At 44.7% G+C, this 22331-nt stretch overlaps 1 protein-coding gene across 2 annotated transcripts in view; it reads left to right on the top strand.

The window, feature by feature from the left end:
- Positions 1-14508: 14508 nt before the first annotated feature.
- Positions 14509-22331, top strand: part of LRP2 (LDL receptor related protein 2) — a 146523-nt gene continuing 138700 nt past the window's right edge. The window contains exon 1 of one of the 2 annotated variants that reach the window (XM_077936987.1): positions 14509-14711. In XM_077936987.1, coding sequence (XP_077793113.1) covers positions 14618-14711 — 94 coding nt within the window. In that variant the 5' untranslated portion in view covers positions 14509-14617. The remainder of the gene's footprint in view (positions 14712-22331) is intronic. The other variant, XM_077936994.1, reaches the window with a different exon arrangement.

Below are 22331 nucleotides of genomic sequence, written 5' to 3'. Positions count from 1 at the left end.
AGCATCATTTTTGGGCACTTTGACAGTAGTGGATTAAAATTACCATGCTATAGTAAGTGCTGTGATAGCAGAACAGCTCTGTCATAAATCTAAAGGAGCAGATGTAAAAATATTACCGTAACTTTCCCCCCTTTTGCTTAATGTCTTCAGCAAAGATAGAGAGTAGCATCTTCACAAGCCCCACACAAATCTTTTGAATATCTGCTATCTAATTTGGTGCCTTCCTCAAAACGGCAACAAATTAATGAGCCCTACAGTAATTATTCGTCTGCTTGATAGGAAACTAAGGCACACCCTTAATTTCCATGTCAGGATTGGGTCTCATTTAAATAATTTGTCTGACTAGGCCCCAAGGAACAGCTCCAGTTCACTACATCCATCCTTCAGTTCCAACCTTTTCTTCACAGCAGTGCTACGCCAATACTGCCCATAATAAGAATATAAGAAAAGCCTGGTAGATCCGGCCCAATGGCCCATTTAGTGCAGCATCCTGTTCTCACAGTGGCCAACCAGAAACCTATGAGATGTGCATAAACAGGACCAAAGCGCAACAACATTCTTCCTTCCTGTGGTTTCCAGCAACTGGTATAGCAGGTCCTCCCTTAAAGAGGGCACGTGTTGCAGTGAGACCTGGCAACCAAACCCTGTGTTGTGGGTGGGTTGATTGAATAGCCACAACACCCAATTGGTAGGTCCCCTTGATGCTGGGTTCCATCAGGCCAATGGGACGCAAGCTAAACGGATCAAGGGACCTATGCATGTGACCCAGAGCTTTCTCTTTCGGTGTGCGCGCTTGACCTTGCTATGCCGTCATGTGTCATCTGTCGTTGGGACAGGGGCACGGCAGGAATTTTCCCCATGGCTGATTGGCTGGTGCCATTTGGGTTTCGCCTGCCACGTAGCAAATCGTCACAACTTGTAAGGTTGCGGATAAGCTCTGGTTCAAGTGATAGGGATGGGAGAACGCTCTCACCATCCCTATGTGAAGGGTATTCTGTTAAAGGAATCCAGGGACTCAATGGTTCGGTCAACCCTTGAGAGGGAGTTGTGCCCGTGCCTGAGTCCAGGGGGGCATTTGGGTGGCGGAGATAGCCTGTTCCCGGCTTTCTGCTTATCCAGGTGTTCACCCTAGGCTGACCTATGCTGGTGCCCGGGGTCAGCGCTACCTGCAATGGTGCAGGGAACCAGAGCCTCTACAACCACTCACTTGCTGTAATCAATAAAGATGTGGCCTAAATTCTACCAAAAACCAACAAAATTTGAATCTTGTCTGAATTTATTTAAGGGGGAGGTTTAAAGGTCTGAACACGCAATCAGAAGGCCATGTTTGTCACATTTGGATGAAAGAGAAAATGTGGTTTGAGACAATCCAGGAACAGAAGTGTCAAATCTTTCCTAGGGCTGTGTGGGTGGGTTTGAGGAATGCGGGGATTTGATTAAATGATTTGTACCAGGAAGGATGCCATATGACATGAACGTTAACTTGACCCTCCGAAAGAACCATAGAGATTCATGAAGGATATGAATATTAGTTGTGGGGAACCAAGTCTGGTCTTCAGATTTAGCGTGCCCCTAAACCAGGGGTCGGCAACATAAGGCTTAACCGGCCCATAGACCCCCGTCGCCTGCTCGGTTGGCTCCCGTGCACAGTGCTAAACAGGCATGGAGCAGAGCAGGGATCGCCTTCCACGATGGTGGCCAGCTTCTCATTGGCTGCAGGAAGCTCCTGCACCCAATGGGAAGCTGCGCATGCCTCCTCTGCACCGGAAGGAGCGCCAGAAATAGCGTATGCGTATGTGCGCACTCTGGCCCACTGTGGCATCTGCGGGACTGTGAACCGGCCCAAGCCACAAAAAATTTGCCGACCCCTGCCCTAAACTTTAGGTCAGGCTTCCTCAAACTCGGCCCTCCAGATGTTTGGAGACTACAATTCCCATCATCCCTGACCACTGGTCCTGCTAGCTAAGGATCATGGGAGTTGTAGGCCAAAAAACATCTGGAGGGCCGAGTTTGAGGAAGCCTGCTTTAGGTGGTGGAAGTTGCTCTAAGATTAGCTAAAGGTGGACAATATATGGAATTGCACCATTATTTACGGGTTGCACTGTTGTTTTTGATTTGTGAAAACCTTCAGAACTGCAGTGGGGCAAAGAAGCTCCTTTTCCACTTTACTGTCATAGGAATGTAATGATGACTATTTTATTATTAGGCTGTCCGTCAGTATGTTTTTTATTATGTTTTTAAAACTGATGTTCTGCAATGAGTTTTTATTGTTGTACACTGCCCTGGGATCTTTTGATAAAGCGTGGTATATAAATTGAAATAATAATAATAATAATAATTATTATTATTATTATTATTATTATTATTATTATTATTATTATTATTATTATTTCATAGCCTGTATAATGTGGACAGCACCTGCAACAATTACCTCTGCTGCAATAGCTGGAATATCCAGATAACTGGACAGATAATCACTGACAGGGCAGACAAGTTCAGAGAATCAAGATTACACATGCTGACTTTTTTTACCATTTCCTGAATAAAATAACCATAAATCATAGTGTAATCTGAAGCCTCCGCTTCATGAACTTTGGACTATTAAAACAGATCTACTGTACCTAGTCATTAACAAAGGATTATGGGGAACAGGGCTATTTTCAATGGTGCCCCTTATAAACTGCCTGATACTTTGAGGTAGGGTTACAAAGAAATGTTAACCGCTCAGGATTAAAGTTATGCTGAATGTGGCAGAGTGGAGTGTGTGCCGCCTGCGACTTGCATTTCACGGTTCCAGCTTCTGCACCAGCAGCTCTAGAGAGGGTGTGTTTGCGTTTCTCTGCTCTTGCTCCTCATCTTAAAAGCATCTTTCTAAGTGGAGTTGCAAGTGGAGTTTCAAGAAGAGAATGCGGTGGAGCACATGGTTTACGTGAAGAGTTTGGCTTCAATCCCCGGCACCTCCTGTTTTAAAGGGTCAGGTGGCAGGTACTTACAAAGCCCTCAACTGGAGACACCCTGGAAGGCTTCTGTCACTCACAGGGCACGATGCTGAGCTACGGTGCCCAACAGAACACATTACAAGATGAACAGAGGGCTTCCAACACTGTGCTGGCCTTGTAGGGCTGAAGTAGGAAACTGTGGCGATCACACAGGGTCCCCAGACGTTTCACCGTCTATTGATCCCTGTGCCGCCACTTTATTTCTCGCTGCCACCACCCAGGCCCTACCTGGTAAAATACTGAGTCCAGCCAGGGTTAAATTGGAGCATAAACGTCTGTTTATTTATTGCAGTTTAACAAGCGTGTGGTTTCATAAACGGTCTCAGTCAATTACAATCATGGGCTGCCTATCCAGACCTATAACCTCCACTACCTGCTCTCACTCACTAAACGACCTCTCAGATATTTACTTGTCTTCCTAGCTCCTAACTGTTCCTGACTCAGCTTATTTTGTTACACTAACTCAACCTACCCACAGACTCTATCCCAATTCACTCCCACTCCAACCAACCACCCAACTCCCAACGAACTCTCCCTTCGCCCCTCCCAGAGCTGGTTTTATGGTCCCTCTGACTCCACCCCCTGGGTTCTGATTGGGTAATCTGTTTAACTATTTCACCTCCAGCACTCTCATATGTTAACGTCACAGAAACAATCAATAACAAGGGATGCTTCCCTTTGCCCATCGCCTACTGATTCCCCTGGGCAAGTGTCATCTCCAAATCCCAGAACCTGGTTAGAGGATCCCCTGCTTCAACTGTACATTTCCTGCTTGGCGCTGCAGTGGGAAGCAAGAATCATCCGTCTCTGGCGTTGTACCCTAGGATCTCCAGGGATTCCCCAAGCACAGAACAAGCGCTGGGGAGATCCCCTACTCCCTCTGCAGCCCCAGGCTTGAGAGGGAAGCCTGTCACACTGTGCTTCTCAGAGGCACAGAGCAACTCAGAGTGCTGGTTCCCCCATCCCACCAATGGCTTCATGTTCCTCCAGCAAGTGAATGTCGGAGTTATGAGCATAAGTACATACGGGAATAGCCCCTTTGTGGCTTGCTTTCTTTATCTATTTTCTGCCTAGTGTTCCGGAATTCTAACTCTGTGGGAGTACAGGAGATTAGAAGGGGAACTGTGTCTGAGCTCTGGCAAACCTGGTTATTGTGATGAAAGTTTGTCGGCATTTAATGATTGCTGTCATGGCCCGTACTTTGACTAGGTACCTGTGTCTCTCTCTGCCATCTCTCTCCTGTGAAGTGAGCTCGCAAACTGACAGCTCACACCTGTCATGGGAAAGTGGAGCAAAACAGATGTCCCTCAAATCACACCCAAACAACAACTGCTCCACACAGAAAGAATATCGAGGGTCCTATCCAGATCTTTCACAAGACTCACAATTTTTCTACTATAATAAAAAGGTTTTCTTTTCCTCTTTTTTTTTTCTTCTTTTTTTAAGTACGTGATTTCAGAATATAGCGGTACCTCAGGTTAAGTACCTAATTCGTTCCGGAGGTCCGTACTTAACCTGAAACTGTTCTTAACCTGAAGCACCACTTTAGCTAATGGGGCCTCCAGCTGCTGCTGCGCCACCGGAGCACGATTTCTGTTCTCATCCTGAAGCAAAGTTCTTAACCCGAGGTACTATTTCTAGGTTAGCAGAGTCTGTAACCTAAAGCGTATGTAACCTGAAGAGTATGTAACCTGAGGTACCACTGTACTAACTGAATAATCATGATGAAGGATAATAATAATAATAATAATAATAATAATAATAATAATAATAATGCAACTATACCACTATAAATTGTAAGTGTCAGAAAGGTCACTTTAAGGCAGAGTGTTGTGTGGGACTGTTCAGAAATCCAACCACAAATGCATTCTGCAACATTGTCAATGGCATGTTGCAGAACATATTGGGGGTGGGGGGGTGTACCAGTAGTTTGCAACTGATACAAAAATGTACTGCTTCCTAACACCAGATGAAATGGTACTGGGTTCACAGATGTTTTATCTGCTCCTATTATTCTGCACATAAAATAAATTACTTAGAAAATACATTATAAATACATTATAAAAGTAATTAATAGGAAAATAATATTAGCCATGCCTCAGTGCTCAAATGGACTGCAGCACAAGGCTTTGTTACACTCAGTAATCCTGAAATGGGAGTGAATGATATTAATGAGAAAATTCCCCGATATGTTAGCATCATTACATCATCAATATATGCGACGCTTTATAAAGTAACGTAAGCAAAACAAAACATTGTTTGGGTGGCAATTCTGTGAGTTTTCAATGGAGAGAAATAAAGCTTGGGCACTGCTGCTAATTGGCAGCAAACCATATTGTGCATTTTTACCTGAGAGCATCTGGTCAAATCAGGGTCCCAAATGACAGTCTGCTCCAGGTTTGGGGTCCTGGCTTTTGGACCGTCTTCCGAAATATTGCTCACACATTGATACGGTGCAGGATATGGGCCACACCAATGACCTTGTCCCCAGTGTTGCATGCTTCACTTTGCCCTACTACCCAGGGTAAGGACTTCCCTGGGGCAAATTCTTGTACTATAGATGCAGGTGCCAAGGGGGAAGCTGGAGGGTGCAATGTTAGTGAGTCTAACTGGCACAGCCCCACTCCCACCTTATATCATTTATTGATTTATTGCATCTATATCCCACTTTCCCCCTTCAAGGAACTCAAAGTCCTAGTCTGACACATTAACCTCTGAAGGGAGGCTTGTAGTTTCCCCATGTTTGCCATGTTTGAATGAGAGAGAAAATGTGGTTTGAGACAAACAGAAGCACCAAATATTTCCTAGGGCGTCAAGGAAAGCCCCAGGCTTGCTGCTGCTTATTCTCATAATGGCAAGGACCATGGTGCATTCCCAAAGAAAATTTTGGGGGAGAAATATGCAATGTTGTGTGGCACTGATGCTTTGCTATAGAAAAATGGATGAATAACTCTTCAGCTGCTCTGTTGCATTGTCAGCCTAATGGATGCTGCCTGTACTTTTTCTTTGAACTTTCTGTATTTAGAATCATAGGGACACAAGAAGAGAAGAAGAGGAGTTTGGATTTGATATCCCGCCTTTCACTCCCTTTAAGGAGTCTCAAAGCGGCTAACAATCTCCTTTCCCTTCCTCCCCCACAACAAACACTCTGTGAGGTGAGTGGGGCTGAGAGACTTCAAAGAAGTGTGACTGGCCCAAGGTCACCCAGCAGCTGCATGTGGAGGAGCGGGGAATCGAACCCGGTTCCCCAGATTACGATACTACCGCTCTTAACCACTACACCACACTGGCTCACAAAGCCTCATACTGAGCCAGACTGCTGTTCTGTCTAGTTCAGAACTATCAGTACTGCCTGGGATTTCAGAGAGCAGTATTTTAATTTGTACAGCCTTACCTAGGGTGCTAGTGGGCAGCTCAGTAGGTTAGAGCGTGGTGCTGGTAACGCCAAGGTTGCAGGTTCGATCCCCATATGGGACAGCTGCATATTCCTACGTTGCAGAGGGTTGGACTAGATGATCCTCGAGGTCCCTTCCAACTCTACAATTCTATGTATTGTATTTTTCGCTCTATAGGACGCACTTTTTCCCCTCCAAAAATTAAGGGGAAATGTGTGTGCGTCCTATGGAGCGAATGCAGGTTCCTTGGCTTCAGCAATAGCAACGCGAAGCCTCCGAAGCGCAGAGGGAGTGCTCCCTCCGTGCTCCGGAGGCTTCACGTTGCTTTCCCTGAAGCCTGGAGAGTGAGACGGGTCAGTGCTCACCAACCCCTCTTGCTCTTCAGGCTTCGAAGATAGCCACCTGAAGCCTCCAGGTGCACTCTGGAGGCTTCAGGCTCCTTTCGCTGAAGGGTAGGTGCCCCTTCAGCTAAGGCGCAGTGCCCCTTCAGCTAAGCAGGAGGAGAAATGGAAGGGGCTCTGTTTCTCCTGCCGCTTCGCTGAAGGGGCGCTGCACAAAGAGGGGGAGAATTTTTTCCCCTTGTTCTCCCCCTCTAAAACAAGGTGCGTCCCATGGTCGGATGCATCCTATAGAGCGGAAAATACAGTAATGCTGGGGATTTAACCTGGGATCTTTTGTGTCCAAAGCTGGTGTTGTACCACTAAGTGAAGGTTTATGTTAGCGGTCAGGTAAGGTGCAAAAAAAATGTTTCCTTTTCATAAAAGCTTTGAGTTTTCCCAAGACTTGACTGTGGATGTAGCTTATTGCAGCAAGTAACAATTATTTCCCCATTTTCATTTGTACACTTTACCTATTTAGGAAACTGGAGTTTGGCTTTTGCCATAATTTTCTGTCCCTCTTTAATCATTTATCCTCTCTGAATTTCAAGACGCCTCTATCTCAAAAGCTTGATTCGTTTTGACACACAAAGTGAACTCTGGTCTGAATTCAATTTTTTAACCTTAGTGGCCAGGTCAAGTGTTTGATTTACCAGAAGATTGCGCAACTACTCCGAACAGGAAGGCACTATCAGCTTTTCTGATAACTAACGAAGTGCAAAAACAAACATTTCCCAAACTGGGGAAACAGTCCAAATCATTTCATATCTTCTCAGATTATCAGAAGTATCATTTCCCTTCCCGATACACTTCACTGAGGTCAGATTTTTGGCAAAGGTATTGACCCCACAGAACAATTGGGGCAATACATTTATCGGACCATTCATGTTCACCATCGTATTAAAGGTGAAGATGCTATTAAAATAATTTGAGGTTGTTTTTTAAAAAAAAAATATGACTTAAACCCAGATTGATGTTAACTTAATGTTGAATGTTACTTCTTTTTTTTTTAAAGAAGTAAGAAATTGTAAGTACCGTAGCCATGTATCCAATAATTTTGTAGCTGGTGTCTTCATTAAATGGATTATAGTGTGTTTTAATGTACAGGTATATATATATAATTTTTAATTTATCAAATTGTACACTGCCCTATGCCCATAGATCTCAGAGCAGTTCACAACATAAAATTACAATATAATGTTGCTTGTTCTCTCAAAGAGGTACCTTGAATCACAATTCCATCCCTGTTCCCTTCCAAGACAGGTTTATTCCAGAAGACAGGAGCTATTGGTATCTGGATAAAATCATTCCTAGAAAACCATCCTCTGACTCTTGACTGTACTAACAAGCTATTTTCATACAATCATAGAACTGTAGAATTGGAAGGGACTCCAAGGGTCATCTAATCCAATAGATGTGTTCATGTGCTGAAATAAAACTGGAACACATTTTCTGCAAATTTCTAATGCGAAAAAATGGCATTACACTTGTATGCTTATTTGATTTCTGCCAAAGAATATTTACACTGCCTTTTAATTTGCCTTTGAGTGACATGCGCTCAGAGGAAGCCACACAGCACATGGCCAGGGAACATTCCATTTCCTTTCAACAGCCTGCAAAGGAGAAAGGGGAGAAATCTTTTTCCTTTTTCAACGTGGCCTTCAGATGTTGCAGAAAAGCTAGCAAGCAGGCATCACATTCCTAAACACACAGCATACTCCTCAATGGAAAAGATATCTCTCACTGCCGTGTTTGGAATCCTGGGCGCCTCTCTTGTCCTATAAAGGTAAAGTTAAAGGACCCCTGACAGTTAAGTCCGGTCGCAAACGGTTGCAGCGCTCATCTCGCTTTACAGGCCAAGGGAGCTGGCGTTTGTCTGCAGTTTTTCCGGGTCACCTAAAGACAGCCTTCCCCATTTCCCAGGTAAGATCACCAGCTCCCGCAGAGACTTCAATGGCTTTAAGTTACAAGAAAGGATATTCTGGCTAAACACCAGGAAAAACTTTCTGACAGCAAGAGCTGTTTGACACCGGAACGGTCTCCCTTGGAAGATTGTGGACTTTCCTTTCTTGGAGATCTTTAAGCAGAGGTTGAATGGCACCTGTCACAGATTATTTAGTTGGGATTCCTGCATCGCAGGGGGTTGGACTAGATAACCCATCCAACTCTACATTTTATGCGACCATACTGCCATACAATTCTATGATTCTTAACGGCGAGTCTTTCAAGACTTCAGATCTTCAATTTCCTGGGTCGTGTAAAAATAATAACAACCCCTTCCTTAAAACCCACGTGCTCGTGCAAAGTGGGCAACTTGGGACTTCTCTGGCCATGCTCACCTGCCAGGTTCCATGTAGCCAACCTGTGACCATTGCAACTTTTTTTTTCTGTGGGGATCAACGGGGGTGGGCAAGATTGGCTGCTGTCAATGGATTCCTGCCTCTCCCCACCCCTGATTTAGGATTTTTCTTGTTGTTGTTAAGACTCGCACTGCAGCTGCTTTGGTCTGGCCAGCTTACCCCTCCAGCCGCCTGTGCCTTGCTGTGAAACCATGACAAGAATTCCAGTGGCAACCCTGCAAGACAAAGCAAACAACAATAGCAGGGGGAATAAAGCCCTTCGGGGCAGAAAGGAATGTTTCAGGAGCTGTTGGCCTGTAGAGAATGGAGACAGGCCGGCAGGCAGAGAGAGATTTGGAGAGCCCCTCCCTCCCCCCTCCTCCCCTTCCCCTCTCAGCAGCTCTAGATCTTGTGATGGAGAGATCTGATCCCTTCTTTGTGATTCAGAGGTGCCAGGAAGCTCATTGAATATTCTGATCTGCCCCCAGTGTTTCTTGTGGCTTGACCCCGGTGCTGTGTCGTACCACTACCCAAGCAGCCCTGAACCTGCATAAATCACAACCCCTGCTGAAAACCTTGCACACTCTTGCTCTTTTCCCTTCTGCTTTCCCTTCTCCCTGCTCTAATGGAAACGCCTGAGAGGTTATTAGAGAGTCCTTGAGGGTGCGATCAAGGCAGAAAGAAGAGGGAGTCTGGGATTTTGAGAGACAAGGGCCCTCCAGTAAATAACCAACAGTTCCCAGCTGTCTTGACATTTGAAAGGGTATAATTTTGCATGGGCTCTTCCTTGCGTTTGGAACATCCAGCAGGGAAGTTCGATCGTGTGAACCTCCCCCCCCCCCACAAGTTAACAGCCCTGGATATGGCCCGAGAGCATAAGGAATCATAAAAAGTAATATAACCAAGTATTACTCTTTGGAGCACGTATTAGCAGAGGCATCCTATTTTGGTCAGAGTTCTCAGATTTAGGTTTAAAATGCACACACCTCAGCAATTTTTAAGGTTTCAGCAAGTTGCATCGCTGTAAAGGCGGCATTTCTGTTGTTGATTAATAAATATACCACTTTTTGCCAAAATTTAATGCATACCCAAATTGTGACGTTCTGTAACACGTCTGCCCTTTATTTTCCTGGGCCAGGAGGTCTGTCTTCCACATGGTGACATCAAATTACAGTGGTGCCTCACAAGACGAAATTAATCCGTTCCGCGAGTCTCTTCATCTTGCGGTTTTTTCGTCTTGCGAAGCACGGCTATTAGCGGCTTAGTGGCTATTAACGGCTTAGCGGCTTTAAGAAAAAGGAAACAAACTCGCAAGAACTCGCAAGACGTTTTCGTCTTGCAAAGCAAGCCCATAGGGAAATTCGTCTTGGGAAGCACCTCAAAAAACGGAAAACCCTTTCGTCTAGCGAGTTTTTCGTCTTGCGAGGCATTCGTCTTGCGGGGCACCACTGTACAGTCATCTGCAACTGTTTCCTTCAAAGAACAGACCTTATTCCTGTGCATTGAACTGCAGGTTTGGAGTGTCAAGCTCAGTTAACCAAAACACAAAACAAAAATTCCTAAGTTGTATATACATTTAACCAGAAAAATTAAGAATATTTAAATAATTTTACCATCCAAGGCTTCTGTATTTAGATGTGCATGTAAAAAAGGAAGAGAAATAATTAAGTGTCTTGTGCTTCGTTGAATATGGGCAGGTTCACACATGCGTGTTAATCACTTGATAGGCTGGAACCAGACTAGGTTAGCTGAATGACGTTAGTAACAACTAGGTCAAGTCCTACTGATTTCAACCAGAACTAAATTCAGTTCAGTTTGATTTATTGTGTTTAGCGAGCAGCCATTACGCACATAAAAATAAGAATAACAATAATACTGCTAATAATAGTGGTTTGCCTTTCTACTCCACAACCTTTACAGAATAAATCATTTCCCATTTCCCCTTTCAGTTTTATTACATGAATTTTTAAAGCCTTGGTAAGAAATTTGGATGTTCTAAAGGATATACAGTGGTACCTCGGGTTAAGTACTTAATTCGTTCCGGAGGTCTGTTCTTAACCTGAAACTGTTCTTAACCTGAAGCACCACTTTAGTTAATGGGGCCTCCCGCTGCCACCGCTCCACTGGAGCACAATTTCTGTTCTCATCCTGAAGCAAAGTTCTTAACCTGAAGCACTATTTCTGGGTTAGCGGAGACTGTAACCTGAAGCGTATGTAACCTGAAGAGTATGTAACCCAAGGTTACATACCTCTCTACATCAGACAACAAAAAACAAGTCTTGGCAACAGACGCCCTTCCCTTCTGCGATGTTAACCACAGGAGAATGTAATTGTTTAAGAACTAAATTCAGCTAAGGTTAGATGCAACCGGATGGCTGTGACATTCCATGTATGTATGGGTCACCAAAGAAGAGCAACATGTGTCATGCTTGTGCCTGGGGCCGGCAGGTATAAAGAGCTTTATGCAATGTCTGGAGGGTGGGTGTATATAGAAAACTTGAAGCCTCAGCCGATGAGCGTGCCTTTCTTCTGCAACTAGTGGGATAGGAAGAGATGGGGCAGGGAGGACGAAAAAAACACAGCAGAGTTGTGCAGAACTTTCATAATGCTGCACATAGGATAGAGCTGCCAATCAACAAGCGTACAGTAATCATGCAGAGAAGAACTCAAGGTGCCTGCAGGCATGAACTAGGTTGACAGCCATAATGTAGATCTCATCCACTTGCTCATGCTAGCTGCAGTCTACGATCTACTTAATTTGAGTGTGATCTTGGAGTAATTTAATGAGTAACAAACTCCAGAGGAAAGGGTTTCTGGGCTGGAAATTAGTTTCTAGTTTTGACAGCCACCCCACACCTTGTATTAACAGGAAACACCTGAGACTCGGAAAGAATGTTTCCCATTGTGTTGGATACTCTGTGGGTGATGCACACTGTGTTGTATCCCACCCTTCCTCACAAGAGAGCCCAGGGTGGCTAACAAGCTCTATAAATTACAACACACAAGCACCACTGACATTACAATTCTAAAATCACGACAACACATTACAATAGTAAAAACAGACAGCAAAAAGAGTTCAGTAAGACCATTTCCATTACGTTCTGAAGACCAGCATAAATCATTAAGATTTTAACAACTGATGGCCATGGGGAGGGGACACACAACCAAATATCCACCGAAACAGAGATTCATTTTTAATAACTGTAGTAACTACATAAAGGTAAAGGTAAAGGTACCCCTGCCCGTACGGGCCAGTCTTGACAGACTCTAGGGTTGTGCGCCCTCTCACTTAAGAGGCCGGGGGCCAGCGCTGTCCGGAGACACTTCCGGGTCACGTGGCCAGCGTGACAAAGCTGCATCTGGCGAGCCAGAGCCGCACACAGAAACGCCATTTACCTTCCCGCTAGTAAGCGGTCCCTATTTATCTACTTGCACCCGGGGGTGCTTTCGAACTGCTAGGTTGGCAGGCGCTGGGACCGAGCAACGGGAGTGCACCCCGCTGCGGGGATTCGAACTGCCGACCTTTTGATCGGCAAGCCCTAAGTGCTGAGGCTTTTACCCACAGCGCCACCCGCGTCCCTTGTAGTAACTACATACATTTGTTTTATTTTCATAGTAAACTAATCTGATTTAGCAGTAGTTACCAGGGTGCATTCATATTTTTGATGTGCTATATATTAAGTATGGGCCACAATCCACAATTGAGAGTTTAGAATCCTACCCTCTGGGTTGATGTATATCAGCTAAGCCTCAAAGTGTCTCACAGAGGTCTCTCTGGAAGTGCCAGGGATTGAACCTTGAACCGTCTGCAAACAAAGCACTGTTCTACCACTAAACTGCATCCCCACCCTCCACAGTAATCCCTGAAATTTTTGCAAACACCTGAGGATCACTAATGAAAAACTGTCAGTGACATGAGCATAGCCAAGGGGGGGGGGCAGCTGCCCCCATCAATAAAAACAATATAAATGTGAGGTTCTGGCACCCCCTCCACAAAAGCTTGCTCGCCCCAACAAAAATCCCGGCTACGCCCATGGTCAGTGACGCCAATTGTTGCAACAATCTTTCACAAAAATAATTTATAACTACAGTCCTGGAGAGCTCTTTCCTTAAAACAAGAATAACATCGGAGTACGTAATCCTATCTGTTAATGAAGATGTACATTCTGAATTCACAAGAACCAGCATTCTCCGTACTTGACTGTGCAAGGATGCACATACATTTTAGGTTTCTCAAAACTGCTTTCCTTCAGCTACCCTTTCTTCCATAGCTCTAGGGCTATTTAGTTATTCCCTATTCATCATGTTGGGGCGTGTGTGTGTGCAGGGGGAGAGAGATGGAAAATGGGGAATGTGTGGGGGGGGGGGGGGAGAGTGAGAAATGACACAGGTCACACCAGGACAGATTTGGGAATAATACAGCTGGTTTGAAAATGTGCAGGTGGGCATAACAGAAGCAAATTTAGTCATGTGAAGACAATGTACGTTGGGAAAACATGTCACTGAACCCATAGATGAAGGTCCACTGAAACAATAACATTAACATAACAGTACTTTGTATGGGGTATTCGTGTTGGGGCTGTATCACACATTTTAAGCACCCCTCTATGGCCGGCTAGCTGCCCAGCTGCCACTTAGGAACCATTTATAAAGCATTTCATACTTTCAAAAGAAAACTCTCCAATTTCTTTTTATAATTTTTAAAATTAATTTTCAATTATCATCCAATAACAGCCTCATTATAACAATACCAATTTATAATACAATCAATCATTCAAATACCAAATTCTATAATTTGGAATTATGTGAGAATTGATGGTTTTCTTTATTTCTGTGTTCCAAAACCTTACTGGTATAGTTTGAGATCCTCACCTGTAGTTTTATAAATCATTTAATGTGTCAACACAAATAAAATATTGCAGCTGTTGTATAAGGAACTATGATGATGACTGGAATGAAATTAAAACTCTCCCATTTGAAACGACCCCCCCCTCCAAAAAAATCTTGCCTTCACCCCCACCCTTGACAAGCTTTCTTTGAGGGGAGCAGCTCCTCGCGAAAAAGTCCCACTTGAAACTTTCTCAGTATTGTTGGGTCGTAATTCTTGCCCCACACGGCTCCTGCTGCAAAGGCCAGGGACCCTGCAGGAAGCGACTTGGAAGTTTCGCTTGCAAAGTTGCATCTCCGCACGCCCCGGTTGCAAAGTGCAACTGAAGGGAGGGGCAAGCGCTGCCCGGGCTTCCCGGGCCTGGAGCAAAATGCCTCATGCTAGTTCCGGGGCCGGCGGGTATAAAGAGCTTTATGCAATGTCTGGAGAGGGTGGGAGCGTCGAGGCCAAGCGATGCCTCAGCTGACGAGCGCGCCTTTCTTCTGCAACTAGCGGGATCAGGAAAGACAGGGCGGGCGGGGAGAGAGAGAGAGAGCAGCCCGAGAGGTGCTTGCAGAAGCGCGCCTTCCTCGCCAAGCCCGGCCAGCTGCGTGGGCTCCCTGCAAGCATCCCCGCGCAGATGGGACCTCGACGGCGCCTGGACGGCGGAGCAGCCGCTGCCTGCCAAGTGCTCGCCTTGCTCGCTGCATGCATCTTGCAAGCTGCCTGCCAAGGTAAGCCCCCCCCCCCGCGCGCCTTTGCAGCTCCAGGGGGAACCCCACAACTTTTAAGTGGTGTTTTTTTTAAGGGAGGAGGCAGGCAAGTTCTCTCCCTGTCTTTATGGTGGAGGGGAGAAAGAGAAGACTGAGGGTTGGGGGGGGGAGGGGGCTTGCTCTCCTTTAGTTTTTTCCACCTAGCGGGTCCTCTGCACGCATCTATGGAGAATTAACTTTCTCCCTCCCAACAGTGGACGCGCTTGACAAGCGACAAAGAAGCGGGCTCCAGCTTCTTCCATCGCCGAGGAGGGATTTTCCTCACAAGCGCGCTCGCTCAAAGGCGCGCCGAATTCGCACCCGGACCCGCCCCCAGCCTCGCGCGCGCTCAGCCAGCCCGCGTTTGGGTTCGCGAGTTCATCCTCTCAACAGTTTTGTAACTGTTGCGGGCCGAGCTGGTGCTAGTCGCGCGTGCGGACGGCCGTCGGTTGGCTTTGCAATTTCTAAATATATATATATATATTTTGGGCATAGATTCATTTTAACTCTAAATCGCGCGCGCACGAGGGCAGTGAGGGCGGTTTTGTTTTTTTGCTGCTGCAAGGTGCATCCGCTTACCATCGTCTTGCAGTGGGGTGGCTTTGGACCGGTGTGCGCGCGCGATTTTTAGTTGCAATGAAATATATACCGGTACATATACATATACATATACATATACATATACATATACATATACATATACATATACAATGTATGTATTGGAGGGAAATTTGTGCAAATTTGTACGCTGGAGGGGTTGTGTTTGTGCGTTTCCTTTTTGCAAAGCAAAGAAGGGTGGTTGTTTTTGTCCAAAGCGGAATAATAAGCCCCCTTCCCATCGGTCAGGCTCTCTCCCTGGCAGATTTGAAGTTGCGGGAGAGAACTTTTTCTCTGAGCTTTGCTGTTGCTAGGCAACTCCGGGAAGCATGTGACTGGCAGAGCCTTTGGCCGCATCACCACCACCTCCTCCTCCTCTTCATCCCCTGGTACTAATCTGACTGTTGAGGATGGAGGAGCTCTATCTCCCCCAGCCTCATTCCCACCTTGTAACGGCAGACCCTTCCTCCCTGCCCCTCTCCCTCTCTGGCCTCCCGCACAAGCAAAGCGTAATTACCCTACAATTAATGAAAACCCCATTGTTGAAGCGGGATTAGGACTAGATTTATTGGGGCACATCTGTAGGCCTGGGGAGTGCCCCCTCCAGCCACCAGTGTGTGTGTGTGTGTGGATTGTGTGGGTGCATTCAAACTGTTAATCTGCTTTTTTTGCTCAACTCTTAGCCTAAGCTCCTTAGAAGGAATCAAGTAAGTAATTATACAGCAACTGCTGCTAACAGCACCCTCTTTCCGAGGGGGGAGGCAGATACCTGCAAAAGGTCCCACTGAGAAGGTCAACATGGGCAGGAAGCTAATTCCTTGCAGTTATTATTTTCATTAATGTCTGGAGCCAAGGAAGGGCTGGCATGTCTTTGAATTTTCAGGGCCCCCTCCCCTCTCCCCCTAACACTGCTGAGAGGGCATTTTCATTCCCAAACCTTACTTGTGTGGAAAATTCTGGGCTCTGAGCATCGCATCAGGCCTCAGAGACACATTTTGTAGGTTTAAGTCATGTTAATATATTATCCCAAATGCAACATTCTTGGTATGCGCATGTGTGATTGGCGGGGGGGGGGGTAGTAAGTCTGTGATATTTATCGCCAGTATGGTGTAGTGGTTATAGTGCTGGATTTAGACCAATGATGATGATGATAATAATTAATAATAATAATAATAATGTAATTTATTATTTATACCCTACTCATCTGGCTGGGATTCTCCAGCTACTCTGGGTGGCTCCCAACAGAATATCAAAAACACGATAAAACATCAAACATTAAAAACTTTCCTAAACAGGGCTGCATTCACATGTCGTCTAAAAGTCAGATATTTGTTTATTTACTTGACATCTGATGGGAGGGCGTTCCACAGGGCAGGTACCACTACCGAGAAGGCTCTCTGCCTGGTTCCCTGTAACCTCACTGCTTGCAGTGAGGGAACCACCAGAAAGCCCTCAGAGCTGGACCTCAGTGTCTGGGCTGGAGTGCGGGTGGAGATGCTCCTTCAGAGGCCTGGGTTCAAATTCTTGCTCGACCACAAAGTTTGCTGAGTAAGCTAGGAACATAGGAAACATTGGTTTACGGATCTGTTCATGTTTACGTGAACATGAAATGCTTACAACAGAGGTTTTCAACCTTTTTGAGTCCATGGCTCCCTTGTTCAACTGTACATTATTTCTGCGGTACCCCTGTGGGGGGTCAGTTTTGTCACCCCTTGCCTGCACAGCTGGCAGCCTCTCAAAGCTCCTGGCAACCAGCACCCCCTGGCCAGCCCCAGAGGCACCATTTGCCTGGGGAGCTTGTAGCCAGGGCTGCTGCAACAAATAGCTGTGCAAGCCTTTGGGAGGCAGAGACATGAGAGGGTGTCAGAGGAGGGAGGGAAGGAAGGAAAGAGGGACAGAGGCCAGTGTTGCCCGCAGCACCTCGACCATCATTCAAGGCACCCCAGGGTGTCACAGCACACTGGTTGAAAACCACTGGCATACAACATTTATAATTTGAATATAATGGGCAAAGGTCTTAGCGTTGGGTCTTTCTCCTTTAATTTCACTTCATTGCCACCTGCTTTTTGAAAATAAGTATAGATCTTACAATGTGGCTGTGGGGAAAGAAAAACAGTTGTATTTTTTAAAAAAAGCATATTACAAAGGACAGCCGCTGACAGTAACTTGAGTTATAAACTCAACTGGAGAATGTTCAAATTTCATGGCTATTGGGGCACCAATTAAGATCCTCCTTAACAAATGTACAGATTTTTTTTTAAAAAAGCTATGAGACAATTAACGGCATATGAGAAAATAGTCATGGGAGAAAACACAATGATAAAGGGTCTGATCTCATTTATATGTAGATAAATTATAGAATCACAATTCTGTCCTCAACAAACTTTGAAAAGTTGGTGGGAATTCAAACTGGAATGGCATAGAAGAAGAGGAACAGAATAAACTATGGCCAAAAGCATCATATAAGTTCTTTCAGCAACAACCAGGGAAAGAACTTTCAAGATTGTACACGGGATGGTATTTAACTCCTAGGCATCTATCCTATATAAAACCAAATAGCTGTCCCATGTACAGGATGCCCTAGTATAGCTATGTACCAACATTTTCTACTTTGGATGGGAGTGCCCTGTGTCAGGAGTGTGCCAGAGAGTAGAAAAACTTTGGAAGCATATATTTGGAGAGAGATCACTGATTATGGCACAGATAATTCCTATGGCCCTTGGCTTGGCGTTACTCAATTTATATGGTCAGGACACGGAGCAAATCACAAATAAGGAACCATAGGCAGACCCTGGAAATCTTTACAACACAGAGCAGTAGTATAACGTTGTATGGCAGGCAGCACTGCTGGAAAAACTAACACAAAAATTAAAAGTGGCAAAAGAGAAAAAAGAAATGGGACATTTTTTGTGCAGTCTACCACAATTTTATTAATTACACAAGTATATGCCAATGAGTTTAAGAGGGTCTTCTGGCTGTGAAAAGAGGGTCTTCACTGTGAAAAGTGAAGTTACAGGGAACCAATCAGAGAGGGCCTTTTCGGGAGTGGCACCCACCCTGCGGAATGCCCTCCTGTCAGATGTTGTAGAGATAAACAACTGCACGACTTCTGGAATACATCTGAAGGCAGCCCTGTATAGGGAAGTTTTTAATGTTTGATGTTTTTCTGTGGTTTTATATGTGTTGTAAGCTGCCCAGAGTGGCTGGGGAAACCCAGACAGATGCAGATGAGCGCGGCATAAATAATAAAATGGTTGTTGTTGCTGTTATTACTATTACTATTATTTATTATTAACTAAAGGCTATAACATTACAAATGGGATGCAGGTGGCGCTGTGGGTTAAACCACAGAGCCTAGGACTTGCCGATCAGAAGGTTGGCGGTTCGAATCCCCGCAACGGGGTGAGCTCCCGTTGCATGGTCCCAGCTCCTGCCAACCTAGCGGTTCGAAAGCACGTCAAAGTGCAAGTAGATAAATAGGTACCACTCCGGGGGAAGGTAAATGGCGTTTCCGTGTGCTGGTCTGGTTCGCCAGAAGCTGCTTAGTCATGCTGGCCACATGACCTAGAAGCTGTCTGCGGACAAACGCCGACTCCCTCAGCCTATAGAGCGAAATGAGCGCCGCAACCCCAGAGTCGGCCACAACTGGACCTAATGGTCAGGGGTTCCTTTACCTTTACCTATAACATTACAAATTGCCAAACTGTGAACCATAACATACTGCGCACAATCAATTATGTAAAGCAAGGGAGTCAGAGTTCATAAGTGTCACCTGCTAGCTTATACTGTACCTAGCTTAACTTCTGTTAGACCTTTGAATCTCCAGTGCAACTTATTGCAATATTCTCTCTCTCTCTGTGTGATCACGGGATACCTCAGTCAGTAGAGCCTGAGACTCTTAATCTCAGGGTCATGGGTTTGAGCCCTGTGTTGTTGGGTGAAAGATTCCTGCATTCAAGGGGTTAGACTAGATGAACCTCATGGTCCCGTCCATCTATGATTCTTTCAAAGCGCCACTTTTATGTGTCACAAATCTGTTGGCGTCGCTCAAAATAAAGGGAACCATTTCTGCCTTAGTAAGCCTAATTAGCAAAGGTTTCCGAAATCAGTCTCTTTAATCCCTATAAAAAAGACAGATTAACAAGTAATGCATGCTGTCTTCCACCTGTGGCTGGCCCACATATGCAGAGTCCGTCATATGGGAACCTATTGTCCGAGACCCCCGTGGGCATCGCCTGGAATCTGACCTCCGACCTCCTTAAAGCCATTTTTTTAAACCAGGCATGAGTTAGGTATGACATGCTCTGAAAAATGCTCCATTTTCAGAAGTGGGAACCATGGTGAGAATCTGGAATTCCTAATTAAATGCAAATCCCATCTGGATTCTGTCCAGAAGAGCTAGTCCCTAAGTTGTCTCTTATTCATGGTTAAGAGCAGAATTCGACTCTGAGAAGTATAAACATATATAAGCTTTTGTCGTGTAGATGCCAAGTATTGGATATTACACCATTCTGTATAACGCAAAGCAGGAAACTATTCATCTGAATTACACATATGGCAGAGCAGGACCTGTAGTTTTTTTTACAATGAATGTAGTGTGGTGTATATACTTTACTTTATCTCCCCCCCCCCCCTTGTTAATTTGACTGTTTCTGGCCAGTTATTCAAAGATGAAAACAAAAATATGTAAAACCAAATCACTGACATGCTTACAATGTTACTTACCTGTGTTTGCCAGTCTAAAGGATACGTGTAACTAAAATAAACTGTTATTGTAACTGTTCCATCTCTTTTCCCTCTTGATCCAGTTTATAAAACGCAAGTCTTTTATTTTTATTTTTTCTTTTGTTTATGTTACCTACACTCATGTAGGTTGCATGCTGTTATGCAGTTTAAGTTTGTATATTTTACAAGTGGAATATCAGTAAAAAAAATATTCAAAAAAATAATAATAGTAGGGAGGATACATATGTATACAGAAGTCAGTTTGTGAATTAAAAGGAAAACAAAACGTTAAACTTTCTAAGAGGTTCCCGTGACCTGTGAGTTTGCAGGATGCTCAGAATGTTGTGGTGGCAATTGAGAAAGTAGTGCAGTAGTAGTAAGGAAAGAGGAAATTAGCCTGGCTCCTAACAAATTGTCTGGGGGAAGCATTGGTTGTGGTGGGGAAAGTATGTTCTTTAGAACAAATCTCTTTGTACTATGCAGGGATGTTTTAGAAGGGAGAAAAAGAACAGGGTGCCTTTTACCTTTCCTCTCTCTGGACCTTCTTCCAGAGAGTACAGTACAAAATGTAAGTACAGTACAGTAATGTAAGTACAGTACAAAAATCTCAGATTCAAGGCTGCCAGCCCTGAGTCCTCTTCAGTGAAGGTGCCAGGGAGGTAAGGGACTGGTGTGTGTGTGGAACCTTTTTCCTACCCTTGCTACTGAATCTTCTCATCTCCTCCCCTCCACCCCATGCAACAGTTACACTCGGAGTAGACCCATTGAAATGAATGAACATGGCTAACACAAATCCATTAATTTCAGTGGGCCTACTCATAAAAGATAATTGAGTACCACACTATAAGGCTCACACAAAAATCCACTCCTCACCCCCTTCCTCAAATCAGGAAAGCTTTTGTGTTGTTCATGTTAAATAATTGGAAATCGGAAATTTGTACATTATCTACCCAGAAAGCTATCAAGAGATCTCAGTACACTAACTGCCAACTTCTGGTATACAAGATAAAAAAACAGACTGACCCATTCACAATGGCATTCCCAACAGCAATGTTAAACATTTAGCTATGCTATCCTAATTCAACAGCTGTTGTGAACTATAATTTTGAATGATCCATCTAGGCTAGAACTTCCTGACAAATTCTCGTTCAGCAGTTTTGAATGTGAGCCTCTTTTTAAAGTCATCTTGTTGAACCATGTTGACTTTCAAGTCAGCAGCAGAGTGCCCTTTGAGGGGAGACTGAAATATTCTCCTTCTGGAAGACAGAAGCTCTTAATTAAGTCATTTCAGAATTGTGCCCATTTATTAGCTTGTGTTGAAACATTGGCTTGTTTTATTTATGTAGGCATCATGGCAGGCGATTGCATATGTGAACACATTGGGTGTTGATCAGGTGAATGAACCTCGTGATAGTATGGCAGATGTTGCCATGTATTGTCATAGCGTTACCTGAATAAATATGGGAACAGAGTCTGCCTCTGAGTTTGTTCCAGAGCTTAGTTCCTGGGTTTGCATCTTTGTTAAATAGTTGTAGGTGAGTAGCCATTTTAGCATAGGGGCCAGTCTGTGAATGAGAGCTGGTCTCCTCCCCAAGGCATTTGAAGGAGAAGTATCACTCTGAATGGGTTGTAGTTACATTTTGGCTGGGGCCTGTGATTGACAAGAAATGTTTTGTCAATTTTTCTTCTGGACCTGTCATAATTGTTTTCTCTTGAGCACCAGTCTGAGCTTCTCAATCAGATTCTTAACTTAATTGGGTGACTACTGCAGTTTTAAGACACCCTGTTGTTCTAGTGCTAGCTCTTGTCTGATGAGCTGTAACAAATGTAGTTGTGTTGTAGAGCATGACTGTAGTTGATGGATTGTGTGATAGTTGAAAACAAGCTGATGTGTGGTGGTTAGCAGTGCTCCCCCCCCCCTAGAAAAATAGGTGCAAGTACTCACCATGAAGTCGTTACAGTAAGTGCCACACAACATAAAGATGTGCCCTTGACTACCCCCTGAAAAGAAAAGCACTGGTGGTTAGTAAGTTTATGGTATTAGGTGATGGTTGTCCTCATAACTGCATCATGGTGCTTGGAAAATTAACTTGCTGAATGGATCGTTCCAAGCTCAGGTTGAGGATGGGTTGAATTCTGGTGGAACCTAGATGATGGGTCTAGATCAGCGGTTCTCAACCTGTGGGACCCCAGATGTTGTTGGATTACAACTCCCATCATCCCTGAGCTCTGGCCTTGCTAGCTAGGGGTGATGGGAGTTGTAGTTCAACAACATCTGTG

Source organism: Podarcis muralis, chromosome 1 (genome assembly GCF_964188315.1).
Source record: "Podarcis muralis chromosome 1, rPodMur119.hap1.1, whole genome shotgun sequence".
NCBI lineage: Eukaryota > Metazoa > Chordata > Lepidosauria > Squamata > Lacertidae > Podarcis > Podarcis muralis.
Note: the sequence above shows the minus strand (reverse complement) of the source record. Positions and strands in the feature narration are given on the sequence as shown.